Below are 24892 nucleotides of genomic sequence, written 5' to 3'. Positions count from 1 at the left end.
TGCATGGCTGTCACGATTGTTATCGCGAACGTAATCATATCACATTTCAACAGAATAATTTAATATTGGTTGACATTGGTAATGAGTAAGTCATATTTATTTAGTGCAGTGCTGGAAAATGTGGGTTCAGTGCCGCTGTTCTTATGGCGTCATTGAGCACACTCACCGAGTGGCGAAACTGGCTGATTATTTCAAGACAAAGGACGACAATAAAATACGAACAGAACTAAAACACTGACCCCACCTGTCAAAACAGTTCTTGCAATAGTAAAAATGATACTATTTACAACGACACAAATACCTGATGGGCATTTTCGTCACTCGAACCTGCTCTTGAGAACTCTTCGCAATATTTTTCCCGACGCCGCTTTCGGGATCACATCAATAAATTCGACCCCGCCGACAAGTCTTTTATGCTCGGCGACTTTGTCTTTCAAAAATGAGTTCACTGAGGATTCCCTCAACCTCTTAGACTTTGGGACGACATAAGCACGCGGAACTTCGCCCCATCGCTCATGTGGAACTCCAATCACGGCAACATCCGCAATATCTGGGTGTTGCCGTAGCACGTTCTCCAGCTCTGCCGGTGCGACCTAAAAGATAGCGACGACGACTTCATGCCATTGCTCACGAGTGTATCAGTAAGCCCATTCGTAGTTTACCTGAAGACCCTTCACCTTGATGAGCTCCTTCAATCTGCAACTCAATGTATTCATATAAATTATCATCAGATGCCTACAGAACTATTAAAAAAATAGTTTCCCACCTGTCAACAATGTAAAGAAATCCCTCCTCGTCGTAGTATCCAATGTCTCCAGTTTTTATGAACCCTTCCGAGTCGATGGTGTCCAGAGTGGCCTTTTCATTTTGGAAGTAGCCTTTCATCGCCTGTGGACCTCGGACGCATATTTCTCCCGGATGATGCGGACCCACAACTCTCCCCAACTCGTTGTCAACAATCTTGGAGGTTGTTCCCGTGACCAGAATTCCGCAGGAGCCGGCTCGAGAGTTTTTCATTTCTGGGGGAATCAAGTGACTCACGCCCAGCTCCGTCATTCCAAAACCTGAAAATGTAAAAACACGAAAATGTGAAACTGATTGTGAGTGAGTGGGCACGGGAAGGAAAACAAATCAACGCAAGTCACCTTCTTGGAAAAACATGTACTGGTCAAACTTGGTGATGAAGCGCTCGATGAGGGTTTTCCCAATGGGAGCAGCACCCGCAACCGTGCCCCTCGTGTGCTTCAAGTCGTCCGGAGTGATCTCAGGGGACTGGCAGAGGAAGGAGATGAGTGGGGTGACCAGGTGGAGGACGGTTGGCCGATGTTGTTTGATGCCCTTGATGAAGGATGCAGGCTCAAATGAGGGGAAGCAGAGAGTGTGTCCGCCTTGGTGCAAAGTGCTGCCCAGGATGACTTGCAACCCGTAGATGTGGAAGAATGGGGGGAGGGCAAACAGTCGTTCTTGTGGGCTTCCTCCGTCAAAAAACTGGGTGAGGCGATATCCGGGATGAGTGATTTGCATTAGATTTGTAGTGTAAGTACTGTGCGTCAACTCCACTCCCTTCGGCGTTCCCTGCGGATTAGGGGCACAGGTTCAATATTAGGATATTAATATTAGGACAATATTAGACAAAACTATGCAATAGGTTGCATAGTTTTGTATTAAATATTGAAGTCACCGTGGTTCCGCTGGAATAGGGCAGGACTGCGGTTTCTCTCAGAGTGTTGATGTCGGATCCGCGGAGGAATGTGGCGCTGGAAACGTCCGTATTGAGCATGTCGAAGAAGGAGTGGTGACCTCCAGCCTCGCCCACCACGACCACACTTTTGAGCGTGGGACTCCCCTCCAGCACTTTCTCCACGGCTGGAAGGAGCTGAGCAATGGTCACCATCACTTTTCCCCCGCAGTCGGCCACTTGCTTCCCTATTTCCGCTGCATTCAACATTACCAAGCTTGTCAGGATTCGCAGCGCTTGCCGTCTTTTATACTACTTATTTATATAGACAGATAAGCACTCACCCACTGTATAAGCTGGATTTATTGGCGAAACAACCAATCCTGCGTCCCAAATCCCTAAAAAATATTCTTTCCTTTAATACCCATATATACAATATTTTTACAATTAATTTTTCTCGCGTCGTTTAGAGTACAATAAAACTCGACTAAAAACTGACAGTTGTTATTGTCAGTACAAATGCTTTCAACCTTCGCATTTCTGGTAAAATTTCATGAGGATAATACTTTAAATAACGCCGAACCACCTACGTATGCACATACACATCTACATACATATCCATATCTGCAATAAGCTGGGATTATCAAATTTGTCATCCTCAACTTCATGATGGAAAGTCTGGGGTCGAGGGTCAGAGGGTCACTGTAATAATGAGGGGACCCATACCTAGAGCCACAATCGGATACTCGGGAATGTTGGGAAGCAAGATGCAGACGGCTTCTCTCCGCCCAAGTCCGTGTTGCTTCAAGGCTGCAGCGAAACTCTGGCTTTTCCTGTGAACTTGGCCGTGTGTATACGTTCTCCCAGTCACGGCGCATTCCTGCGTGTGGACACATTATTTCGAAAATTTCTACATTAGAATAACAGACTTATGCAACATTAGGTTGTCATACGAAAGCAGGCGCATTTTCCCACTTGTGGAGATTACTTCTCAAAAACTCTGGGATGGTGACACTGGAAGTTGGCTCAATATCCAAAACGGAGGATATCACGCACGGATTGGTGTCACTTGGTCTTATCCACTTGTTCTTCTTGAAGGCCACCGAGGAAGCTGACGAAGGAACGTTGGAGGTTGCATGGCTCCGTCTCGACAAACCACGCAGGTCAGTTTTACACTTTAACGCTGAACGGACAATGTTTCTGGGAGTGTTTGTTCCCAAGATTATGAGGACCATTTTGACACCGAGGAATGAATACGAGCTATCAGGGAATAACAGTGACGACTGATAGGCAACTGAGGCGATGAAAACAAACCTGTCTGTGCTGGCTGTTAGCCAGTGACTGATTATACTTTTCAAGTGATAACACATGCATGTTGTTGTGCATCTTTCTAGCAACTCAGCATGTGAAGGTTATGATGAGACCTGTGTCCACCTCGACGCTCACATGCATGGTTGTATGCAGATGTATAAACACAAAATATATTTATTGCACCAAAAAACTCCTATTATACAAGCTGGACTTTGACACCATACATATTTTTGATGCACTCTTGCAAATTCTTGTGTATGCATTGGGATGAGCATCATAGCAGCATGCATACATAGTCATGGTCAGTCAATACATATCCCTCGAGTGCGTATTCCTTAACCATACAAAACAATTATGTATGACACTCCACATACTTCATCATGCAAAAATGAAGGAATTTTATCAACCATTTCTAGTAATAAATGATACGATTTATCTTCTCATTTGGCCCAAGAAATATTTATAATTTCGTTTCGTAAAAGTCGTAAAAGTGGATTATGCAGAGGATATTTTTATCTAATGTTTCCCACTCAAGTAGTTGGCGAGGAGGACCCTACGCAAAATTTTCCCTGACGGGGCTCGAGGAATAGCATCGATGAACTCCACCCCACCAGCCAATTTCTTGTGTGGGGCGACTTTCTTGTCGAGAAAGTCGTGAACCTTGGTGGCAGTGAGGCTGTCGTTTTTCTTGACGACGTACGCCCTCGGAGCCTCTCCAAATCTCTCGTGGTTCACGCCCACCACGGCAACGTCCGCAATGTCGGGATGCGTCCTCAACAAGTCTTCCAACTCCGAAGGCGAAACCTGCAACGTCAAATGAATGCGCCGTGAAAGTGGGAAATGACCATTAATCCCAACAAACGCCTATTCATATTCGTAGTTGTGCCGACCTGAAGCCCCTTCACTTTGATGAGCTCTTTTATCCTAAACAAACCCATGGATTAGTTGTCAACGGACGGATGTATGGATCCATGTGTACCTACCTGTCCACGATGTAGAAGCAGAGGTCTTCGTCGTACTTGGCCACGTCGCCTGTTTTTAGCCATCCGTCAGGCGTAATGGTGTCTCTGGTCGCAGTCTCATTTTTGTAGTAGCCCTTGCACACGAAATGTAAATATGTAAATGCAAGGTCATCATCACAATGACAAGCTTCTGCTTCACTCAAGTCAAGGCAGGCTGTGTACCTTCATAAGTTGAGGTCCCTTGATCCACAACTCCCCAGCCTTCCCCTGAGGAAGGGCTTCCCCAGTGTCGATGTCGACCACTTTGCACTTGGTCCCCGGGATGACGCAGCCTATGGAACCCAACTTTGTGTTCTTCCACCGCTCACGAGAAATGTGTGTGAAGCAGGTAGCCTCCGTCATCCCGTAGCTGAAAATATCCATCGTTTTCTCCATTATTTTTTTTGTATTCGAATTGAACTACCTAATTGTTGTCAAGAGTTGGTTTGGGAGTGACGAACCCCTCCTGGAAGAACAGGTCATTGTCGGCCTTCTTGAGTAACGCCTGGGTGAGAAGCGGCCCTACTGGAGCAGCTCCACTCACAACCGCTGTGCACCAACAACAGAAGAAATGATCAATCCTTTATTAACTCCTCCCCCCATTTTGCCTCACTTACTGTGAACAGATTCAAACTCTTTTTTCCCCAACTCTGGGAATGCGACGATGAACTGGACCAGGGGGGTGACCACGTTAAGCACCGTGGGCTAAAGGCATGGCTGCTATTTAGTTAAGTAGGCCAGAGATGTCAAGAGAGAAATGACGGCTACCTTGTGATTTTTAATGGCTGCCACGAAACTGAGGGGATCAAAGTTGGGGAGGGTGCAAACATGGCTGCCCGTTCTCATCGGCATCAAGGCCAGAGCACAGAAGCCAAAACAATGATAAAACGGCAGGAGTCCGATATATCTCTCGGGCGTTTCTCGAAGTCCAATCCCAGGCTGGAGGTACTGCAGAGCGTTGGAACACAAGCCGGTGTGGGTCAGCATCACGGCTGAAAATTCATACCACGACATGTCACGACTACACGTCAATACGAATGAGGGTGAGATGCGTTGCAAAGAAATTAACCCTTCGGCTTTCCAGTTGTGCCTGAAGAAAATGGCAAGATCGCAATATCGTTATTTGTGTCCACTTTGGACGAGGTAAAAAACTCGACGCCAGCCGCACTTGATTTTGTCATTTCGAAAAAAGAGTGCGTATCTGGAGCCACAGTGTCCTCGAAGGGGTCGACGTCTATCACGGACTTCAACGAGGGCACCGTGGGCAGCACACTCTTCACCAAGTTCACGAAGAAGGGCATCGTCACGATTATTTTTGATTGCGTGATGCTGCACTGTCGCGTCAGTTCATCTACAAACACACAAAGTTAACTATGAAATGGGCCGATGCGATACTGACGCGGCAAAACTGCATGTACATGATGCCACGAGGTCAAACCTGGCGTGGACGAGGAGCTCACTGGGGACACGATTCCACCAGCCAACCAAATCCCCAGCATAACGATGGGATACTCTGGAAGGTTTGGCAGGAGGACGCAGACGATGTCGCCCTTTTTCACCCCGTGGTGCAACAAAGCTGCTCCGAAGCCGCGGGCCATGTCATTCATCATCTTCCCATTGTATGACCTTTGAGTCAGTCCGCACGTCTGGGTCAAACACAAAGAGAGAGAAGCTTCAGTAAGAGCAATTGGAATGGGAATGAAGGAATTTATGCGGTTACAAAAAGTGGTCGGTCCTCATATTTGGAGAGATTTTCGAAAATGTAGTCTTGAATGGCCACACCACGAACGGCATCCAGCGGCCGGCCTTCGATAACGTATCGGTCTGGTTCGGATCTATTTCGTCGTCCTGCTGAAGAACTGAAACTCCTCGCCCGCCTCCAGAAAGAACTTGCCAGCAGCGACGAATGAAAAGGTCGGAACAAAGATGCAGACATTTTCCCGTGCTAATTTAAGTTTGGAATCCTTAATTAAATTTTATATTTGGTATTATTTATTATTAACATAAACATTGATATGATATATAATTCACCCCTTAATTAAATCATTAATGGTGTGCTTGGCGTAATTTCTTAGCTTAAAAAATTGCAGGTTGCTTGATGTAAGTACGCAATATTGCTTGACTTTAGTAACGAATTCCCTAGTGGCATCGTGGTAAGTACGCACGATTGCTTGACTTTAGGTATCTTAGGAACGCTAGCATTGTAAGTAGCGAATTCGTTATTAAAGTCAAGCAACATTGGTAAGTACGATTACCCACGATTGCTTGATATTTAAGGTAACGATAGTCTCCCTAAACGGTAAAATTTCTACAAATTTCCAGCAGTTTTTAGGTTGTTAAAAATGAAATTTGTTTTGTAACTCGGCCATTTGTCGTAACCTTACAGATTGATAAAGTGTCAAATACTTTTGACGATAATCTTAAAATGCAAACGTTACTTTAGTTTTAATAGCACCGGTTTTATGTCAATTTGAGCTTTGAGCTTGTTAGTGGATGATGAATTATTTTTACCTTGACTAAAATCATGCGAAATGAAACACTTGTGTAAAGAAATTCAGCTTTAAAACGATTTATTTTTATTCTAATGTTGAAATTTCTGAAGGCATCTATACTCTGCTGAAGCAAAACTTGATAGGTTCAGCAGGATCGAGGTACGTATGTACATACACACTTCGGCTTCATTTTATGACGACAATAAACTCGTCACAAGTAAATAAGTATGTAAGGTTTTTGTAATTTGTAACATAATCTGCATTATTGTACAACATCAATGTTTTAAAACGTATTCGTCATCACCACGAAAAAAAATAAAATAAAATTCCATACAAAATTAATGTTCTTTCAAAAAACACCTCGACATAATATTGTTCATGGAGATCGTCGTGTATGTAGTAGCTCACTTCACTACATATCTCATCAATAAGTAAATACTAAACATCACAAGGATACTCTAAAATTTCTTAAAAACTTTGCCCTTTGCAGCAAAGCGACCAGTGACTATTAATCTCGAACGACACACTCATAATAATATTGGTGATTGAGTAACAAGCTACATACATATTTATATAATTCATAATTACGATAATCCAATTTCCCCCCACCAAAAAGCAACCAAATATATATTAATTAAGGAACTAGTAATATAGAAAATGAATTTCGGGGATCAATTCAAAAATTCTTTGGCATGGAGTTTCTCTCATGTTTGCAAAATCAACACTGATTCGTCTCACAATGCAATCGGTTTAATGCCCAATGGAATCAGGTTAGTTTTACAACCATGAAAAATTGCTACCTGATTGTTTGTTCACCCTTAATGCTTATAGGGTCGGGATTTGTGAGTTTGTTAAAATATTTCCTTTTGATCTTGAGGTCGTGTAAAAAAATGTCACATTTGTACAAACTTCTTATAAAATATGTGTGTGTATTAAACATATTCCGAGGGGTAAATTTGGTGTTGGAATTGAAAGAAATGCACCGAATAAAGAACTGAACATGAAATGACTGGGGAGAGAACAGACGGAACTGAAGAAAGGGATTTTTTGTCTTTATTTTACTTTTGTTTCTGTTTAAGCGACTTTGGCGAGGACTTGAGATAAGATTGGTAGAAAAAGTTGGCGAATAGGATGAAGTAGGACACGTACATCAGGAGGGCGAGTTGGATAACCTCGTCCCGACGAACACAGTCATGCCCGTTTCCTGAATAAATAATTTGCATAATTTTCAATTTCATCCACCCATCCACGAAGCGCATGAAAATGAACTTGTGAAATGCCCATCTTACGTTTGACCCAGACGGTGTACAAGTTAATGAAGACGCCAAAGATCATCTGGCTAATTTGCAAGCACGTGACAATCATGGCGAACTGTCGGGGGACTCTCACTCGCATGGCACGGAGCGTGTAATAGGTGTACATCAACTGCAACACGACCACTCCTTCACAAAAATGACCACATAATATTTCAAATATTTGTTCAAGTGAGACTTACGGCGTGTACGGCCATGTTCATCTGAAAGGACGCAATCAAAGAGATATCAGCAAAGTAAGAAATTGAGACAAGTCGAGCTTATGTACTTTTACGAGCTCTTACCGTCATAAACCACCGGAGGGATGGCTCATAGTCTTCGTAGGTTGACCACGTGTATATAAAAACTGTGACAAAGGACAACACCTGTTAACCTGCTGAGAACATGTAAGGACAAATGTGTAACACTGCTCCCTAATAACCTACCTGTTATGTGGTGATACCTGCAATAAGAACACACGGGAATAAATTAGCCCAGCCATCAACATGCAAAAACATTTAAGGGTTGAAATAGAACAATAAATGGGTCATCATATGACGTCGATGCGACCTGTGAGATATTTCCCTACACGTCTGCACTTAGCGAGATATGGTTATCATTCCCTTGCACTCTGCAACATATGTATCAAGGAGGAGGCAGAGGCACGAGAGGAGAGGGCGAAAGTGGTGTGATTTTCACTCTTTGCAATCTCAGCCAGTTAGAAGGAATGTGCTAATTATCGAGCCAACGCAACGCAGCCCATTCACTAAACAGAAAGCCGCATCTCGTGTGCCATTTCTCCACACCACTTCAGCAGCCCAAGTAATAAATACTTCTAGGAATTCGATAATTAATTCTAATTAAATACATTTTTTAATATAATCACCACAATTAAAATAAATCCTAACTATATAAAAAAATAAAATAAACTTGTGCACAAACTTTTCCTAAAACCGATGCTTGCCTGAAGAAGCTATGCCGTGTGCTAACGAAAGCTTGCAAATAAAATATCAAGTTAATATTAAATATGCCCCCTGACACCGTGAGTAATGCTACAAATAGTTAATTGTGCTGGAGCTATGCGCAATTTATTTAGAACATTGGATTTGGACCTCCAGGTCAGGTACTATTTCGGTCGATTTGAATGGTTATCAACCGTCAGCAGGTGTCAGCAACTGTCATCACATGGAAGGCCAGGACATGTGCATGATAACACACATATTGAGTACTCGTCTCTGCACTCGAGATTGCCATTTATCCCAGGTACTTCACTCGCTCGTTGGACGAGATAATCAGAGTGAGACATTGCACCATTCATGCCGGGCCAGGAATAAAAAATGACTCATCCCGTTCCTAAATTATCGGTTTCTTTCAAACGTCCTAAATTATTCATGCCTAAATGTTCCCTGAGTCCAACAAACTTTCTCTTTATCTACTCCATTCGTCACCGCCACCAAGCACCAAGCGAGGAGTATGTACATACATACCGAATTCCAAAGCATGACTTTCGTTTCACTTGACTGATACATTTTTTCTACATACATCGGGAGATAAATAAATAGCTTGTGGCTGGCAAAGGTGGGCACCAGTTGATATTGTTTCCATCAAGGAAGAGGGGACAGGATGGGTAAATTATAATGCGAGTACTCACCAGTGGAGAAACCGCAGTGGTTGCTTCCTCAGTACGATAAATGCAGTGTCTCCTAACTCAATTAATTTCGACATTGTCATAAGAAATCCCCAGCAGGCTGAAATGCAAATTGTGCAAATGATTATAATTTCGCATGGCAGAAAAAGGAGGAATATAGAATAGTGATTTGAGTGGTCTAGGTACCCGTGGCCGCGTTGTGCTCTTGTCTTGTGCAGACTGAAATGTAGAATCCATGGGGTTCATTGATGACATGCCAGATTTCTGGGAAGGTCCTGGCGAAGCCGATGAGGGAGAAGAGGGCGAGGACGATGTTCCACGAGGTGAGCCACGACCGGAGATTGTACGCAGGCCGATTCTTCATCCAGCTTTGGCCGAGGTAGATGAGAATGACATAAATCACAGAGGCGTAGATTGACACCTTCCAGTTCTGACCCACCCAGCGCCGCAGGTCCGTGAGCTCCACCACCTCCCAGTCGTACACAGTCAAGTATCCCGGCGAAATTATGGGAAACACCTCCACAAACGTGTCGCTCCCCTCGCTCACATTCAGCGACGCCGCCATGTTCGCACTTTTTGAGTCACCGGGCCGCACCAACAAACAACTTGTCCACCCTCCTGTCAAATCTTCATTGGTGGTGGAGTGTCAATGAGGGGGCTTTCTTGGGGTGGACGTATGAAAATGTGAGAAAAAACCGGTGGCAGGAGACCAGTGAACTTAGGACCAAAGGCAAGTTGGGAGTTGTAGTAGGTCGCAGAGTGAATGCTGGTCTACTTTGGCCAGCAATGTTCTCGGACTGCACCTGGAATGGTGAACGAAAGGACTGAATGAGTCAATTTATCTTGTATCAACATTGGAATCCGGTACATAGATTAGAATATCTATCAGAGTTCGTAACTCTGCCACCCACACCACCTGCACATAACACGTACATATACATACACCTCTCCATGCATGTGTATCTTCTCCCTGTCTCATCCCAAGAAAAATATGAACCCACATAATGAGAGCTCGGCACCAGGAATCTGCTGTACTGCACGCCATGCACTGAAACTGAATCAGTTCGGAAGAGACTTGCTCTGAGTGGATGGAGTGGCTTAATTACGGCAATATTTGTATACCGTTCATATGAACGACAAATGCAAGGCTACAAATAAGTCAGTGCCCGTGGAATTAAACAACGCTCTGCCAAATAGTAAGCCAGTCTACGGACACGTACCACTTTTGCAATTCTCCAGGAAATTACTCCTGCAACTCCTGCTACGAGCAAAGTGGTGGATATGACACGCCTGCCATTTTGTAAACAAAAAGCCCATTTACAATCCCTTTCATTGGCGCTGGATCGTGGTGGCATTTTTGCACCATTATTATTACATACATGTTCAATGCAATTGTGCAGTGCTTGTAAAAAATCTGAATTTTGCACGGGAGAACAAAGTAGTGGTTGGAACATTGCAGAATATTTGCATGTAGGACAGTCATGCAGCTGAACATGAAGTGTTATCGGAACCCCCACTCGCACAACTAAATAAAATCCGAAACATTCTTGCAACTCGCTATACTGAAGTTGGTTTTCAATTTAAATTAGGTGCTAGACCGCATATAAAATGGTAAGATATCTGCAAGGAATCGGCACGTGCATTCCCTTAATATTTGTACTAAATGAACCAGAGATGTGTATACGAAACGCAAAATGAGACACATAGATAACTGGAGCTTTTTTATGTTGCATATTAATTTGCATGAAATTTAATAGTCGAGTGATTTAATAGTCCGAGGTTGGAATTTTGTGGGTGTGCAACTCACTTGCCATTTCCAATGCAGATACGTCAGAAGAGTATCCAGATATGAGCGATCTGTTAAGGATTGCTATTCCATAAAGAGTACCAAATGGCACTGAGCGAGTGGAATGAGCCCGTAACTCCTCCAGAGATGGGATAACTAACAACTGTCCAATATTTCTGTGGACCTAATCACGGGCAACTGAACATTGTTTTACGAATGGCCAACCCGTAAGTACGGAGTAATACGTCAACATTTTAGTATTCCATTCTCACTATTAGTAGGTGCATATTTATGCTCTGCTGCCGAGTGCACCCAGATTTGATCTACTACCTCATCAGCAATTTCGTTACAGTCACACAGTTTTAGCGAATGAGTAAACGTGGTAGCGCACCCTGTACCGTAGACGGTGGAATATTAGCCAACGACACTTACTGATGATATTGTATTCAAATATGCAGCTCATTGTCTCACACACAGCCGGCCGTCTCTGCCTCCTCGTCCTCAAGTAAACACATTGAGCTATTTAGTTACCAGCCATTTATTAGCACAACGTGGAGTGGAGCGCATTAATTGTGTGCTCACATAATTTTGAAACATTCACACCTCTCTTTGAGCTACCACCATTCGATTCAAATGGCTGCAGTGCTAAGGCGATGGAACGACGCTTTTGCCAATATCTGCTCATCCTGCGAAATGCAACTCCTCATTCTTGGTCCATGGGGATGAGATGAGACAATCCACGCGATGGAAACGTGGACATAAATATAACACACACACACCCATCAATTGTCTGGTTTGTGCATGAAGTTTTTTTTTACCAGAGATATGCAAATGCTCAAGATTGACTTAAATCATTTAAGTGAAAGTAGAGTTACCTGGGAGCAATAGGAAAATAGCGGTGGAACAAGTGTCACAAACTGAGGAGAAAATTGTGGTATTTTTGGGTGAACATGTTTACACTTGTTTGATACTAGAAAACTGACCGATTGCTGTCCTCGCACTTTTGGAGTTTGTCACAACAAAGGTTGATTGTTAGTGGAACTCTTTCGTGGTCGTGGCTGAGGAGGCGACTTGTTGGGATTATTACTGGTCAGGTAGGCTCCTGAGTGAGGCAGAAAAGACTGATGACAGGGAAATTGCGTCCTGCTCATCTTCCTCGCCCTCCAACGACTGACACGTCCAAATTGTTTCAGCAGCAGAGTAATTTAGTCCGACGCGTAGTCATGTGACTTAATCATCGTCATTCCCTTTCACTTCCTCCTGAATTATTCAAGCCGGTCTCAACAACCTCTCCAAATTCTGCTCACAAACAAGCAGGGCTGTACGGCGTGTGTACATATGTAGGTTGACGGGAGCAAGGTTTCCCCTGATTTTCGAGGAACAGGAACCCTTTCGAAATTACGAACTAATGTTTGGATGAGCTGAAGACGGGGACGGGGGGGGGGGAAATAGTTGGAGTTATCAGTAATAAGTCGGCTCTCAAGCCTTGGATGGTGAGAGCAATGAAATGGGCACGGCACTCACTGGGATGCGATTTGTGTGGTCCTCTGACACAAGAACTCCGAAATTCAGCTGAGCACTCGGGATCAGTCAGCGACATTTACTGATGCTCAAATTCGCCCGAACCCGAATCGGCTTCTTTCATGAATTCCTACTTCACTCCCCAAAAAACGACTCACTTTTCAGGAGCGTTCACTTGGAACTCACTCCGGGACAGTAGGTCTCCCTCGCCACCAACGTGTGCAGGCTACTCTCGGAGTAAGTACACTTCAGTACACATTTAACCGGATCACTCTCACCAGCAGCCCGTTTATCAGATCTGCCTGGCTCAGTCTTCAACTGCCTTCTAAAAAAATGTGCGAGGTTTCAATGTCTGAAAAACACTACAGCAAAACTTTTGTGGCACTACTGACGCGAACTCTGGAATTATCTCGACCTGTAAACCGAAAGTGCATATCCATTCGCAACAGCCCTGTATTGACGGCCCCTGGCTTTCTCCTCCTGTTTGCATATCTATGTACTCATACCGGCCATATATGTATGTAGCTGTCCAGTGTCAGTTACCCGGGTATGCCGAACGTGAGGCAGCTTTAACAAAGGCTGGAAATGACTGCCTACCCGTCTGCCTCCTAGATATGAAATCCAGCGAGTTGTTTAGTTAACCTTGCAGTGTTGTTTACTGGAATTAGCGTTGCATGGTTTTGCCACCCAGCCTGGTACCCTTCCTTCCGAGCAGTACGTATACGTAGGTATGTGTCATCGTATGTGTGTACGAGGGGACCGTGTGGATTGTGTGTGTCGACGGCCAAGTTACCTCAACACGCACGTCATTCTCCCATTTCATGAGGATTTCATGCACTTTACACGTAGACGTACAAATATTTAATGCCCACACCAGACCTCGTTGTCAGTAGCAGACAGACTTATTTCTTGTCCAGCCAGGAAAAACGCACTGGTTAATTCAGGTTGGACACATTCACCACTGCCGTTTACACCCGTCGGCAGAGTTCTGTCGTGTCGCGGTTAATGCAGAAGCTCGCCTATTCTCACTCTCGATATTATAAAATGCACGTCCGCAGCGAAAGTGTGGGGACGAGTGGTGGTGTTATTATTAGGCCCTCAAGAGGACATGCCAAGGACTTTCCAAGTATTTGTATTGACCTCTTTCTTAATATTGCAAAGTGGACACGCATCATCATGGTGCTTTGTGCATGAATTATGATGACTCTTTACTTCAGCGGCCTTTTTTAACTGGCTCGCATGATAATTCATCCACTCGTGCCGTGTTCCCGTGGTCATTGGTGAGGATTGATGCTGCAGTTTTAATCCGTCCTGAGTGCCTAAACGATGATGATTAATGGTGGTTTGCAGACGTTGAAATGAGAATGAATCGATGGATGGGCGGATGCAAGTCAGAAGGCAGTCGCTGCACCCGAAGCACGCAGAACAATAAGGTCGGTGGTGGTTATTGGCGGATAAATGCGTATGGTCTTTACGGCAGCTTTTTTGCGCCCCATCCCTTCTCCACCCAATTTCCTATAAGGCATAAGGACACCAAATGTAGGCACCCTTCCAAAAACATAAATATGTAGCTCAATACCCGATTACCCAATCGGATGTAGAGGAGTCTGAACCCAGTCGGTACTTGTCCTCATCACATTTTCCGTCTCCTGCAAACAGGGTGTACGTATCATGGAATTGATAAGGGAATCCATTACCCTGGCGTCTCGCTGTACGTACAGAGTTGGCTGGAAAGGTGAAACATGGCTCTCGTATTTATATTACAGCCGGTAACACCGATAAGATTAGACCCCTCTCAATTTCGCGTGAGCCATGCAGTTCTCTTCCTTCTCGCTCACATAAAAACATGCACAAGTTTTTATACTGGAAAACTTACGCAACTTTTGCTACGTCAACGCTATAAGCAAATACGTCTGCTTGTATTATGTTCAACGCTCGTGGTCTGATTGGAGTGATCAAGTGGGATTCGGTGTTTATCACGATTACGAATGTTCCGATGCAAATGACAAGTTCTGATTTTGGAGATGCTACAACTATGTCAAGGATAGAATAGTAAAGTTCTGAGTTGTGGGTTTTTCATGGAAAATTATTGTCATCGTGTCTCACACACCGATCCCTTCTTTATTTCTAAACCGTCAGCATTAAAGTTATACAATAGCAATTAGTTACAAAGTTTGAAAAATGAACGGTATTTAAGCACCTGTGACGCATGCTTCTTTTCCTTGGTCGGAATTGCAGACAGATTCGAAATAATGTGAACCTCGGCTGAAATCCTGTGACAATTCACAGAAATATCTATGTACGACTTATGGCTTAAGAATTAACTTACTTATTACTTAATTACAACAATCTGACTAATTTTGCAAAATGTACACGTAACGTATATACATAATTATTGTCTAAATATCCATACGGTGATGTTAGATCAGATGGATTATTCTATGCTATTCTCGGACACAGCATAGCATAACCACGGACCTCGGGCAAACCAGCGTGAGTAAATACGTATCGCTGAAGCAAATCAGTATTTACATGTCTCCAGTGTCATTTCACTCATTTCCATCCGCGTCGTTTTTATATATTTGCATATTATTGGAGGAAATGAGTGTATGCATGTAGAGTGCAGGGACCATTTTTTCTGCCAAATACACTACTATACTAATTATAATATTATTTAGCATTACAGATATGTGGAATTAACTAAAATATAATGGCAACCTGTGCATTCAAGTCAACGGTGCAAACCAGAATTGATTGTCAGTCTTATGCAAAACTCAAAAATTGTAATGGCGGTATCCAAAAGTTCCCTATATTACATTGCAAATTGCAAAAATTGCAGGCCAAATTACGTTAACTAATGTTGGATGTGGGCAGATTTTGAGTTACAGTTTTTCTCCTGGCAGTAGACAACAACACAGTAACAACAAAAGTAATGTAAAATTATGTAAGCATTCGTCCCCTGCCCTCGAAGCATGCTCAGGAGGACAACCCTTCACCGACAGAATCACCGATCTTGATGCCCTTTGGATATATTGTGGTACTAGGTGAGTCTAGCAAAAGTGAAGGAGGATTTCATTCCATGGCCCCATTTGCGCCCGCCACACCCACTCAAAGGTGCGAAAAACACGAAAAATACCCTGTTTTCGTTCACTAAAAAAATCACCAAAAATCCTATTTTGATCGGATTTTCATAATTTATACGTTTTTGTGATCATAGATAGTTGCTTTATCATATCCAATAGCAAACTCAATTTTTTTGAAATTTTGATTTTTTTCGAAGGCATACCCCTGGTCAGGAAATTTTCGAAAATACTCAAAAAATTGAAAAAATTGAGTTTGCTATTGGATGTGATAAAGCAACTATCTATGATCACAAAAACGTATAAATTATGAAAATCCGATCAAAATAGGATTTTTGGTGATTTTTTTAGTGAACGAAAACAGGGTATTTTTCGTGTTTTTCGCACCTTTGAGTGGGTGTGGCGGGCGCAAATGGGGCCATGGAATGAAATCCTCCTTCACTTTTGCTAGACTCACCTAGTACCACAATATATCCAAAGGGCATCAAGATCGGTGATTCTGTCGGTGAAGGGTTGTCCTCCTCAGTCGCATCCCAATATTGTACACTTCAACATCATTCGGCACAAGAACTCGTGGGGGGATATCGAGGGGAATACAAAGGGGAACATATCGTCGTAAGATTCGAGCAACAATCAAACATCACAATTAAGAAGTAATTAAGTAAATCTAGGTAATTAGAAGGCGTGAAGAACTCTGTAGGTTGATGAGTGGAGGCGAGGAGGAAGGGGGCATCTCCGTGCTGCAGAGTTTGGGACGACGTTGTCACGTTAAGCCAGCTTTGCCTTCATGTAGGACCTGTGGAAGAAGTTGGCGAATAGGACGAAGTAGGAGGCGTACATCGTGAGGGCAATGTTCATGTTCTCCCAGCCCAGAGTACATGGCACATTCATGGCTGAAAAAAGGCACAAGAAAAACTTGGTAAAAATCAAAAACTGCAGCACGCACAATAACAACAATAATAATGAGGTTTACGTATGCTTCTGGCGAGGCAGGCAGTTAATTAATCGTAGGAAACCATCTCATTTACAACGCCTGTGTCATAATAACTCGGGATTTGCATAAATGCATTTGGTCACCAACCATCTTGTACGACAGGCTCATCAGAGTGCATACTCATACGTACACAACTGCACACGTACGACATGAGGATGATGAACACGACTTTTTCCCTCGATTTCAAGGGTGACAAAATTGTGGCTACATATTATGTCAAGGTTTATGCTGATGGACAGCTACATAACCATCCTCACGTGTCATTGTGAAATGGAAAGACAAAACACAAAAAAACGGTTTTGCAACATTCTGCAAAATTAACGAGTTTGCGAGAATGTGTTGTAAGGTAAGGCAAAAAGTTATCTTTGACTCAACCACGTCGTAAGACTTCAGACGCTGTCTGAATTAAAACTGGAGATTATTCCACGATAATTGTCCTGCCCGACTCTATAAGGTTTCTTAAAAAGTCGGCACTGAAGAAATTCTGGATCTGAAATTCAGTAGTCCTCTCGAGCTACAGGCTACAACTTGGTCGGCTTATATGTAATGCCACGCACGCAGTTGGACAATTTCTGAGATAAGTATTATCTCCAGTTTCGGGGGAAAATGACATAGGTCAGACTCAAACCTCACCTTTGACATACAACGAGTAAATGTTGATCGTGACCCCGACGACCTGCAGGAACCAAATAATTTAAATGTTAATTAAATACAAGCAATTTCATGGCATTAAACTACGACCAGACAATACGTACCATTTGGCTAATTTGAAGGAAAGTTATCATCATAGCCCAATTCCGAGGAATTTGCACCTTCAGCGACTGAAAAAAATGGACTGTTTTTAGCACTCAATTCTTTAATCAGCAAGCAATCCAATTTACCTTTATTCAAGTGTTCAGTCGATTAGACTGGTTTTAAAAGCAATGGTTTTAAGCACTTGCACAGCTTGAGCATGTGTATGTGCACACAAGCAAATAAATCATTATAAATCTTGCAGTCTTAAATCAATCCAAATTCTCGACAGGTTTTGCGTTGTGATTGAAATTCCTAATAAAAAGTAGTTACTAAATAAAAGCAGCAAACAAATCCAGATCCAACAATGCAGTGTTGTGCAATCGATCAAAAGTCAGCCGAATTTTGCCCAGATTGCACAATGAGCAGCGAACACATTCATTAAATTATTTTGTAGCCTATTCACATGCAGAAGTAATTGGGGTCTGCCTTGGCGAAAAAAAGAACAACAATCCTTCCATGAATTTAAAGGTGATGAAGCTCATCATGCCCAATCGATGTCTCAACGAAGGACAACCTGCTGCCTAGCCTCAAAACTAATGAGTGCGATAGGAAGCAGAATAAATTGATACTCGCGAGTTATTGTCGTCCTGCTTCTTCGTAGCAACAACTTGGTCGTCGTTGGAGGATGTCCGGTTTGAGTGTGTGTTGCCACCTCAAGTCCCGTCACCTGACGACGCGACGAGGCAGGCATGCTGACGACCAACAGCGAAATGAAGGGCTCCATTTCTCTAGGAAGTTGGACACCTTGGCCCGCGCGCGTTGAGATCAACTCCTGTGTTCCGCCATATGCACTAATCACTCATTGGAATACTTGAAAAACGTGAGCATTCAGCATCGCCATAATGTGCATAAGCAGTGCCCATCACACCAATTACATTCAGCAGCTAAATATTCAATGATATGGCTTTGGGACTATCTGAAAACCCATATCTCGTTAAAAATGATTAAGCAGTGGGGAGGAATGAAGCAAAAAAATCTGGAGAGCATAAAAATTGCGACTACCTTCAAGGCGTAGTAGGAATACATCAACTGTAATTAGTGAATTAAAAACATGTCACATTATGGATTCATTGGGGAATTGTTGAGGAATGAGTGGAAGACTGGACTCACGGCATGTACGAACATGTTCATGGTCATGAAGTATCTCAGCGGCGGTTCATAAGCTTCGTAAGTGTACCACGTGTAGGCGAGGACGGTGATATGATGATACCTGAGGGACAAGAGCAATTAGTATCATTCTACTTCATCTTCAGCACATGGTAATTTCCACAAATTTACCAGTTGACCCGCATAATATTTACGTGCAGACCAACCCTGGCACATGTGTATAAGTCGGTGAAATATTGCAAAAATCTGCTAATATTTAATACGACTTATCACGACAAGGGTTCATTGACGACGACGGAATGGTTTTCCCAGCAGACATACATACATAAATCTGCGAGGATTTGCATACCACTTTGTCTCATTCATTATTCTTAACTCCACCACGCCACGCCACGCCAAGCCGTGGCAGGTTAATAATGAAGAGTTGGGCAAGATCACATAATATCTGAGCAACCTTGAATCCATTTTAATTGTCGTTTTGGAAAAGGAAACAGTCCACGAAATTTATGCTCACGTGGCAATTCTCACACGCATCCACTCCACGTTTTGAAGGAGCTTAATTTGGCGTTTAACTCAGATTTTGATCTGATTCCTTGATCCCAGAACTGATCGTCTCAACCACTTGGACGTGGACAGAGAGAGAACACATTTCCATGCATGCCAACAGACCAGCTCATTTCACGTCTCCTAAAAGACTTGCATGCAAATAAGTAATGCTGCTGAATCTTTGTCTTAATTGCCACCACCTGCTTCATCGCGAAATCTTCAGCAGCAGTCTTTTTGCACACTTTTGGTTATTTAGGAGTTGAAGTCACATGATGACACGATGCCCAACTTATGGTGATAAAATACTTGATTAAAAATCAAAATAAGTTTTTGCCACTCTCTCAACATTAGGACTAATCGTCGACATTGACCTAGCTGCCCACCTACCGCGTCATCGTCGTCCTATGTCCACAAAATTAAGTCGTCGTCGTAAATATGTAACTGTGTTGTACGTGTGACTGAGATTTGTCGCTGGTCGAACATGACGTGAGTAACAAAAGTGTATTTACGATAATCTCAAAGTACAAATTAATTAATTCTTAAGCACAAACTGGCTGCACCCAAAGTTATCTGTTACGTTGTTACACAGCTAGACGGTCGTAAGCATGGAGTTTGGCGAGCATTTGTGGAGGAGGAAGAAATACTCGCCCCCAAACTAGTTTGTCCAGTGAGTCCTTATATAAACTCTTGTTGCATTGACGATAAGATGAGCCAGCAGCGACCGTGGGTTCCACTTCCTATTCCCACATTGGGCTCTCTTAGCAGCAAGAAGAATGCCCAACACTTTGCTGTACGTACTCCTTAATGGGAATGGGTAGTAATTTTGGGCATTAACATCCTGGATTGTAGGAGATCATGGAATTTATTGAGTGCTCACAGACAGACTGGCAAATTCAATGCCAAATTGTGGTCCGGTGAATAAATTTGCATGAAAAGTACACGACGCAGATGCCAAGTTCACCTTATATGTGGACAAATCCCTTTGTTTGTTACCTTCACAAAGTCGTGAAGATGGAATTCTAATAATGCTTAGGGTTAGGCGAAGGTGTGTGTGTGCCACATTCATGTCCAGAAGAAAAGTAGGATTCTGAGGTGGAAAAGGGTGCAGCGTACGTTTATTTGTTTCTATGAAACGAGAAAATATTTATTAGTCCCGTTGCTGACGACTCACTGGTGGAAGTGGAGTGGACTTCCACCAGTGTCACCCAACCTAGTTCCGGTAACCTATTTACCAAATCCCTTCACAAGGGCCCATTTCACAACCCCAACGAAAGAGAAAGGCTGACAATGAGCAGCTCTCGTCAAGGAGCAAGAATTTCTGGCTAGAGTGCGATGAAAGGAGGAAAATATTACCACAAAAAAACCAAGTCTAGGGTTTAAAAAGCTTACAAGAGATCAGATGCTGCTCAGACGGCCACCAATTTGCGTCCACCACCTCTGCAACTAATTATGATGAACTGGTTCAAGTACTTATGTGCAGGTCGCCCAACGACCGTGTCCGAACTGCATCCTGCACCTCAACTCTCGTCATTTCGAAACCATTTACCATCATCAATTTTAAACGAATTTTGGCTTGAGTTTACTTTGCGCAGATAATTTGTGTGAGTAGAGGAGTCGATTGTGTTTGAGGACTCGAGTGTGTGCTTGACCAGAGCCGTGGTCACTAATTGTCGAATAATTGCTCAGAGTGAATTAGCGCGGACTTACCAATGCAGAAAGATAAGCGGCTGTTTTCTGAGTACGATGAAGGCGGTGTCTCCCAACTCGACCATCTTTGACAGGGCCATCAACCATCCCCAAAATGCTGCAAATTCAACAAGTCATTAATCTCCTGTCTTTTCGCCGTGTTGCGAAATAGGCAAGCTCGTCTCCGGACTTAAGGTTACAAGGACTCTGGATTCGCATGATGGTCAAAGTGCCAGGTCGACAAATTGCATGCACACTTACGACGACCATTTACATGACACCCTTTCAAGAGACAATTAAGCGATATTTTCCACTGGCTAGGTAGATTAGGCGGCTCTGCCTACATGCATATGGACATGGAGGATTGGACTAGGTCCGATATTTACCTGTTGCTGCATTGTGCTCCTCTCTGCAAAGCAAACAAAGAGACGACGGATTAAATTAAGCACAAGACTGAAACAAGTAAGATAAGACAGAAAAAGTCAAAATAACTTAAAATTGGGCTATATTTAGTTTCAATAATATTGGATCAAGCCATTGGTGCAAGCAAAGTGGAGAAATGGAGTCGAAAGAAGTGTGCGTGTGTGTGGGGACATGTTGAGAGGGGACATTTGGTGCAAGAGGGTCTCGTAGTTAGGTCACGTCCAAGAACACTCGTCGCCCCATTTTTACTTTCTTCTACTTTGCAGAAACCAAGGGGCTGGAAATGTGGTTGGTCAAGACAATGAGCTCCAAGTGAGGAGCCAATATGTTTCACAAGATAAATTGGGATCACAGACAGCTTATTATTGACAAGCCGGTCGGTCAACTATGTTACTTTTCACTTCCTTCATCGTACAGTGATCATTATTAGTGTTACTTCACTCACAAGATGAATTGCCGTCTCTCCTCAGATGAAAAGATGAACAAGATGCGTTGCCCTTTACTTACAAACAACTCTTTTTTTGGTCGAATCGCATGGGACCGAGTGCGATACGATGAATGCATAATAATGATTCGATTTGAAAAAATGAGCAACCTTAAGAAACGCGTTGAATTGTTGTTATCCCAGTGATGATAAGCATCATCCATTCATATTATTTATTGCGCTTCCCTATGTGCCAACAAATCAGGCACGAATGGGATGATGCACTAATTTGTATAATAATGTCAGATTACAGTTTGTCGGATTATGTTCAAATGAACCAGCGCAACTTGGTAATCGTAATTGGTAAAATGGTATAAGTATCTACATAACTGCCTATTTGCTTGATTTGCTTTTCCACAAACCTATCAACAACCACCCTCACTCTGCCACCGCAGATGCGAAACACTAAAAAATGATGAAACACCAAAGTGGCAACCTAAATTTAATAATAATCTAAATCTGTACCTCCTGCTACCACTTCTTCTTGTGACCCGTTTTCATATGCAGTCAGTGGTTTGGGAGAATAGCTACATACATAGTTCGCCAATATCTAGATGTGCACTTAAAGTGTGAGTGTAGTTGCTGAGTCGATTATAAAAAGGTACGAAGAATGAGATTACAGAAACAAACTGCGACATGATCAGTAATTAAATAATAGCTACACTTTGTGAGTGCTGCATGTGGACTTGATGCCTTCCTCGTATTGCGTTGCACCACCAACAGCGTGCATAAAAAGTGGTTTGCACGCAACCCTTCTAAATATACACACGTACGTAACCTACGAACGTATGGAGATAAGAATGATTACGACAATTGTCACATCTGAAATCAAGTTCTTATAAAACTTGATCCACTCTGAACTAATGAGCCCTTTGAATCCTTATTATGTCATCACACACTTGACCGTCACGCGACACTGCGAAGCAATGGCAACCACTCGTTGGTGGTGGTGGTGGTCCTTGATGATAACATGCAAATTTGTGCGCGCTTGTTATGGGTCCAGCATGAGCTGAACGTTTTTGGTGAGATGCGGGTTAAAAAGGGGGCAAAAGGTGGGTTACCTGACACAGATGGACTTGTAGAAGCCGGACTCATTTTTGAGGACGTGGAAGAGTTCTGGGGCGGTTCTGAGGAAGCCCATGATGGAGAAGGCGGCGAGCATGAGGTTCCAGCAGGTGAGGGCCCCCCTGAGCTGGAAGGGCTGTCGATTCTTCATGAGTCTTTGTACACTGAAAATGGCGAGGACGTAGATGGCGGAGGCGTAGAGGCTCCAGGCCCAGTTGCGCCCCATCCAGAGCCTCCATCGCGTGAGCTCAAAGTGTTCCCAGGTGTAGACGGTGAGGTAGGAGGGGTCGTTGACGGGGGACACCTCCACAAACCACTTGTACTCGTCCCCTCGCAGGGGGCTGTTCGGGTTCTCAAAGTAACTCCGACCGTACGTCCCCAGGAAGGACGAGGCCGAGTTGCTGCTGTTGGCGAACGTTGTGTTCATCTTGATGGCTTTGCCAAAACTGAGGCGGTGGTGGCCGTCCGTGGGCCAGATTTATACCAGATCCAACTTTCTTTCCTCCTGGACTCCCGTTAATTCGAGTCAAGAGCACCTCTTGCCAGTTACTCGTGCAGACGAGGTTGGAAGTAGCAGCTCTCCTCCTGCCACGATCTCTCCCTCCCAGGCGAACAGCGTCTCAGAGCTGATTGAGGGAATTCCATACACCAAAATCTTGGAATTCGACCGGCTCGGACGGTCGCCCGTCTCATTAAAACCTGTTTACTTACGATGGACGAGGGCTCGCAATCTCTATTTGCGGATTCACCAGAAATTATACTTGTCTCACTTTGGGAGCTAGTTTTCTAGTAGTTTTCTACAACTCCTTCCACTGAATCGATGAGACAAGGGTTCAAATCAAACTTTGTGTCACTCGATTGGATTGGAACGACTGATTCACGACGCCTGTGTGGTTAGTGAACTTTGTGAAATTGTCGCTGCTGGACAAGCTCTCCGTCGATGGAGGCAGGTTTCCTCTGAATTTGGGACGTGTGGACTAAACCTCGTCGCGTAACAAAGCTTGACCAAAAGCCGTGGCTTGGTGGAGGAGAATGAAAAGGAAATGCAGGATTGGATCGTATATATATTATGAGTGTGCATGAATATGACCACTGGCCCCTTTCTGCTGTGGATGGAGTCGATAGGTAGTAGGTGGCACAAGGGGAACGTTGCATGTCATCTCCACCCATCAACCAATCTTCATCTGGAAATTGCTTCGTGTAGTCATCGCTAATTCTAGCCATGCATGTGCAATTTTCCTCTCATCGTGCAGCCAGCAACTGAAATGGTCAAGTGGAGGAGTCGTCCCTTGGTGGTGGACACCCAGGCCTTTGCTGCTCATGACAAGATGCTCATACACAACAAGACCCCTCGTAACAACAGAACCTGTTAAAGGGCTCCTCAAAGGAGCAGCAGCATCAGCCTACGTATTTAGATAAATACGTACGTGTGTATGTGGATGAGATGAGGCGATGGTTCCAGCTGCATTAGCACCTCATATTCATCAACTCCTCGCTCAAATCTCATTTCACTTTCCTTCAGTTAACACTGCATCTCAACTTTGTCTCACAATCGGCATGTCAGCTTTAAAACGGCCCGATATTTCTCTCACTTATCGAGAATGTGCCAGTCTCGCTGGCCTCAGATTAACACATGTCGTGTATGATGTGCACCCTCCAATGGCATGGATCAATTAATCGGAGGGATAAATTGCGGAACTGCTGACACAATCGAGGCAGACTGATAGTTTTTTATATTATATTTATAATATGACTAACAATAAACATAACTTACAATTCTGGGCATTTCTGTTGTTTGAAACTTTGATCGCATATGTCATCAGCCCATCCAGGTGGTGAACGAAAACGTAGCAGTCGTGGTGTTGATAAACATTGTTAAGTAGAATTTACTTGATATATTTACAACACGTTTGATGATCTAACGCGTTTGTGTACTCGGTAATAATTGATGGAGACAAAACAAAGTTTCCCGTTGCCATCTTC

At 43.5% G+C, this 24892-nt stretch overlaps 4 protein-coding genes across 5 annotated transcripts; all 4 read right to left on the bottom strand.

Moving 5' to 3' along the window:
• Positions 1–60: 60 nt before the first annotated feature.
• LOC110858323 (probable 4-coumarate--CoA ligase 3) lies at positions 61–3033 on the bottom strand. 2 transcript variants are annotated; one of them, XM_022107053.2, is made up of 9 exons: positions 2632–3033; positions 2405–2558; positions 2023–2076; positions 1682–1935; positions 1146–1575; positions 767–1064; positions 663–696; positions 302–593; positions 61–244 (listed from the first exon to the last, which is right to left on the bottom strand). In XM_022107053.2, the coding sequence occupies exons 1-8, from the start codon at positions 2911–2913 to the stop codon at positions 318–320; spliced, it is 1782 nt and encodes a 593-aa protein (XP_021962745.1). In that variant the 5' UTR covers positions 2914–3033; the 3' UTR covers positions 61–244; positions 302–317. The 2 variants fall into 2 exon arrangements, with proteins under 2 accessions (XP_021962745.1, XP_021962744.1); XM_022107052.2 differs by having other exon boundaries at positions 61–593.
• Positions 3034–3128: 95 nt separating this feature from the next.
• Positions 3129–6414, bottom strand: LOC110858537 (4-coumarate--CoA ligase 1). Its single transcript, XM_035858728.1, has 8 exons — positions 5060–6414; positions 4759–4982; positions 4608–4695; positions 4452–4539; positions 4174–4360; positions 3973–4085; positions 3880–3913; positions 3129–3793 (listed from the first exon to the last, which is right to left on the bottom strand). The coding sequence occupies exons 1-8, from the start codon at positions 5289–5291 to the stop codon at positions 3506–3508; spliced, it is 1254 nt and encodes a 417-aa protein (XP_035714621.1). The 5' UTR covers positions 5292–6414; the 3' UTR covers positions 3129–3505.
• Positions 6415–6546: 132 nt separating this feature from the next.
• LOC110858321 (putative fatty acid elongation protein 3) lies at positions 6547–12753 on the bottom strand. Its single transcript, XM_022107049.2, has 9 exons — positions 12192–12753; positions 12084–12125; positions 9609–10225; positions 9426–9522; positions 8221–8237; positions 8080–8141; positions 7978–7998; positions 7772–7907; positions 6547–7686 (listed from the first exon to the last, which is right to left on the bottom strand). Exons 3-9 carry the CDS (start codon positions 9985–9987, stop codon positions 7541–7543), a joined length of 858 nt encoding a protein of 285 aa, XP_021962741.1. The 5' UTR covers positions 9988–10225; positions 12084–12125; positions 12192–12753; the 3' UTR covers positions 6547–7540.
• Positions 12754–16322: 3569 nt separating this feature from the next.
• On the bottom strand, positions 16323–24614 carry LOC110858320 (elongation of very long chain fatty acids protein 6). The gene is made up of 8 exons (XM_022107048.2): positions 22906–24614; positions 21324–21346; positions 20959–21055; positions 18709–18808; positions 18601–18627; positions 17559–17624; positions 17437–17479; positions 16323–16702 (listed from the first exon to the last, which is right to left on the bottom strand). The coding sequence occupies exons 1-8, from the start codon at positions 23334–23336 to the stop codon at positions 16578–16580; spliced, it is 912 nt and encodes a 303-aa protein (XP_021962740.1). The 5' UTR covers positions 23337–24614; the 3' UTR covers positions 16323–16577.
• Positions 24615–24892: the final 278 nt, after the last annotated feature.

Source organism: Folsomia candida, unplaced genomic scaffold (assembly GCF_002217175.1).
Source record: "Folsomia candida strain VU population unplaced genomic scaffold, ASM221717v1 Fcan01_Sc021, whole genome shotgun sequence".
NCBI lineage: Eukaryota > Metazoa > Arthropoda > Collembola > Entomobryomorpha > Isotomidae > Folsomia > Folsomia candida.
This window is presented reverse-complemented; position numbering and strand designations above follow the sequence as displayed.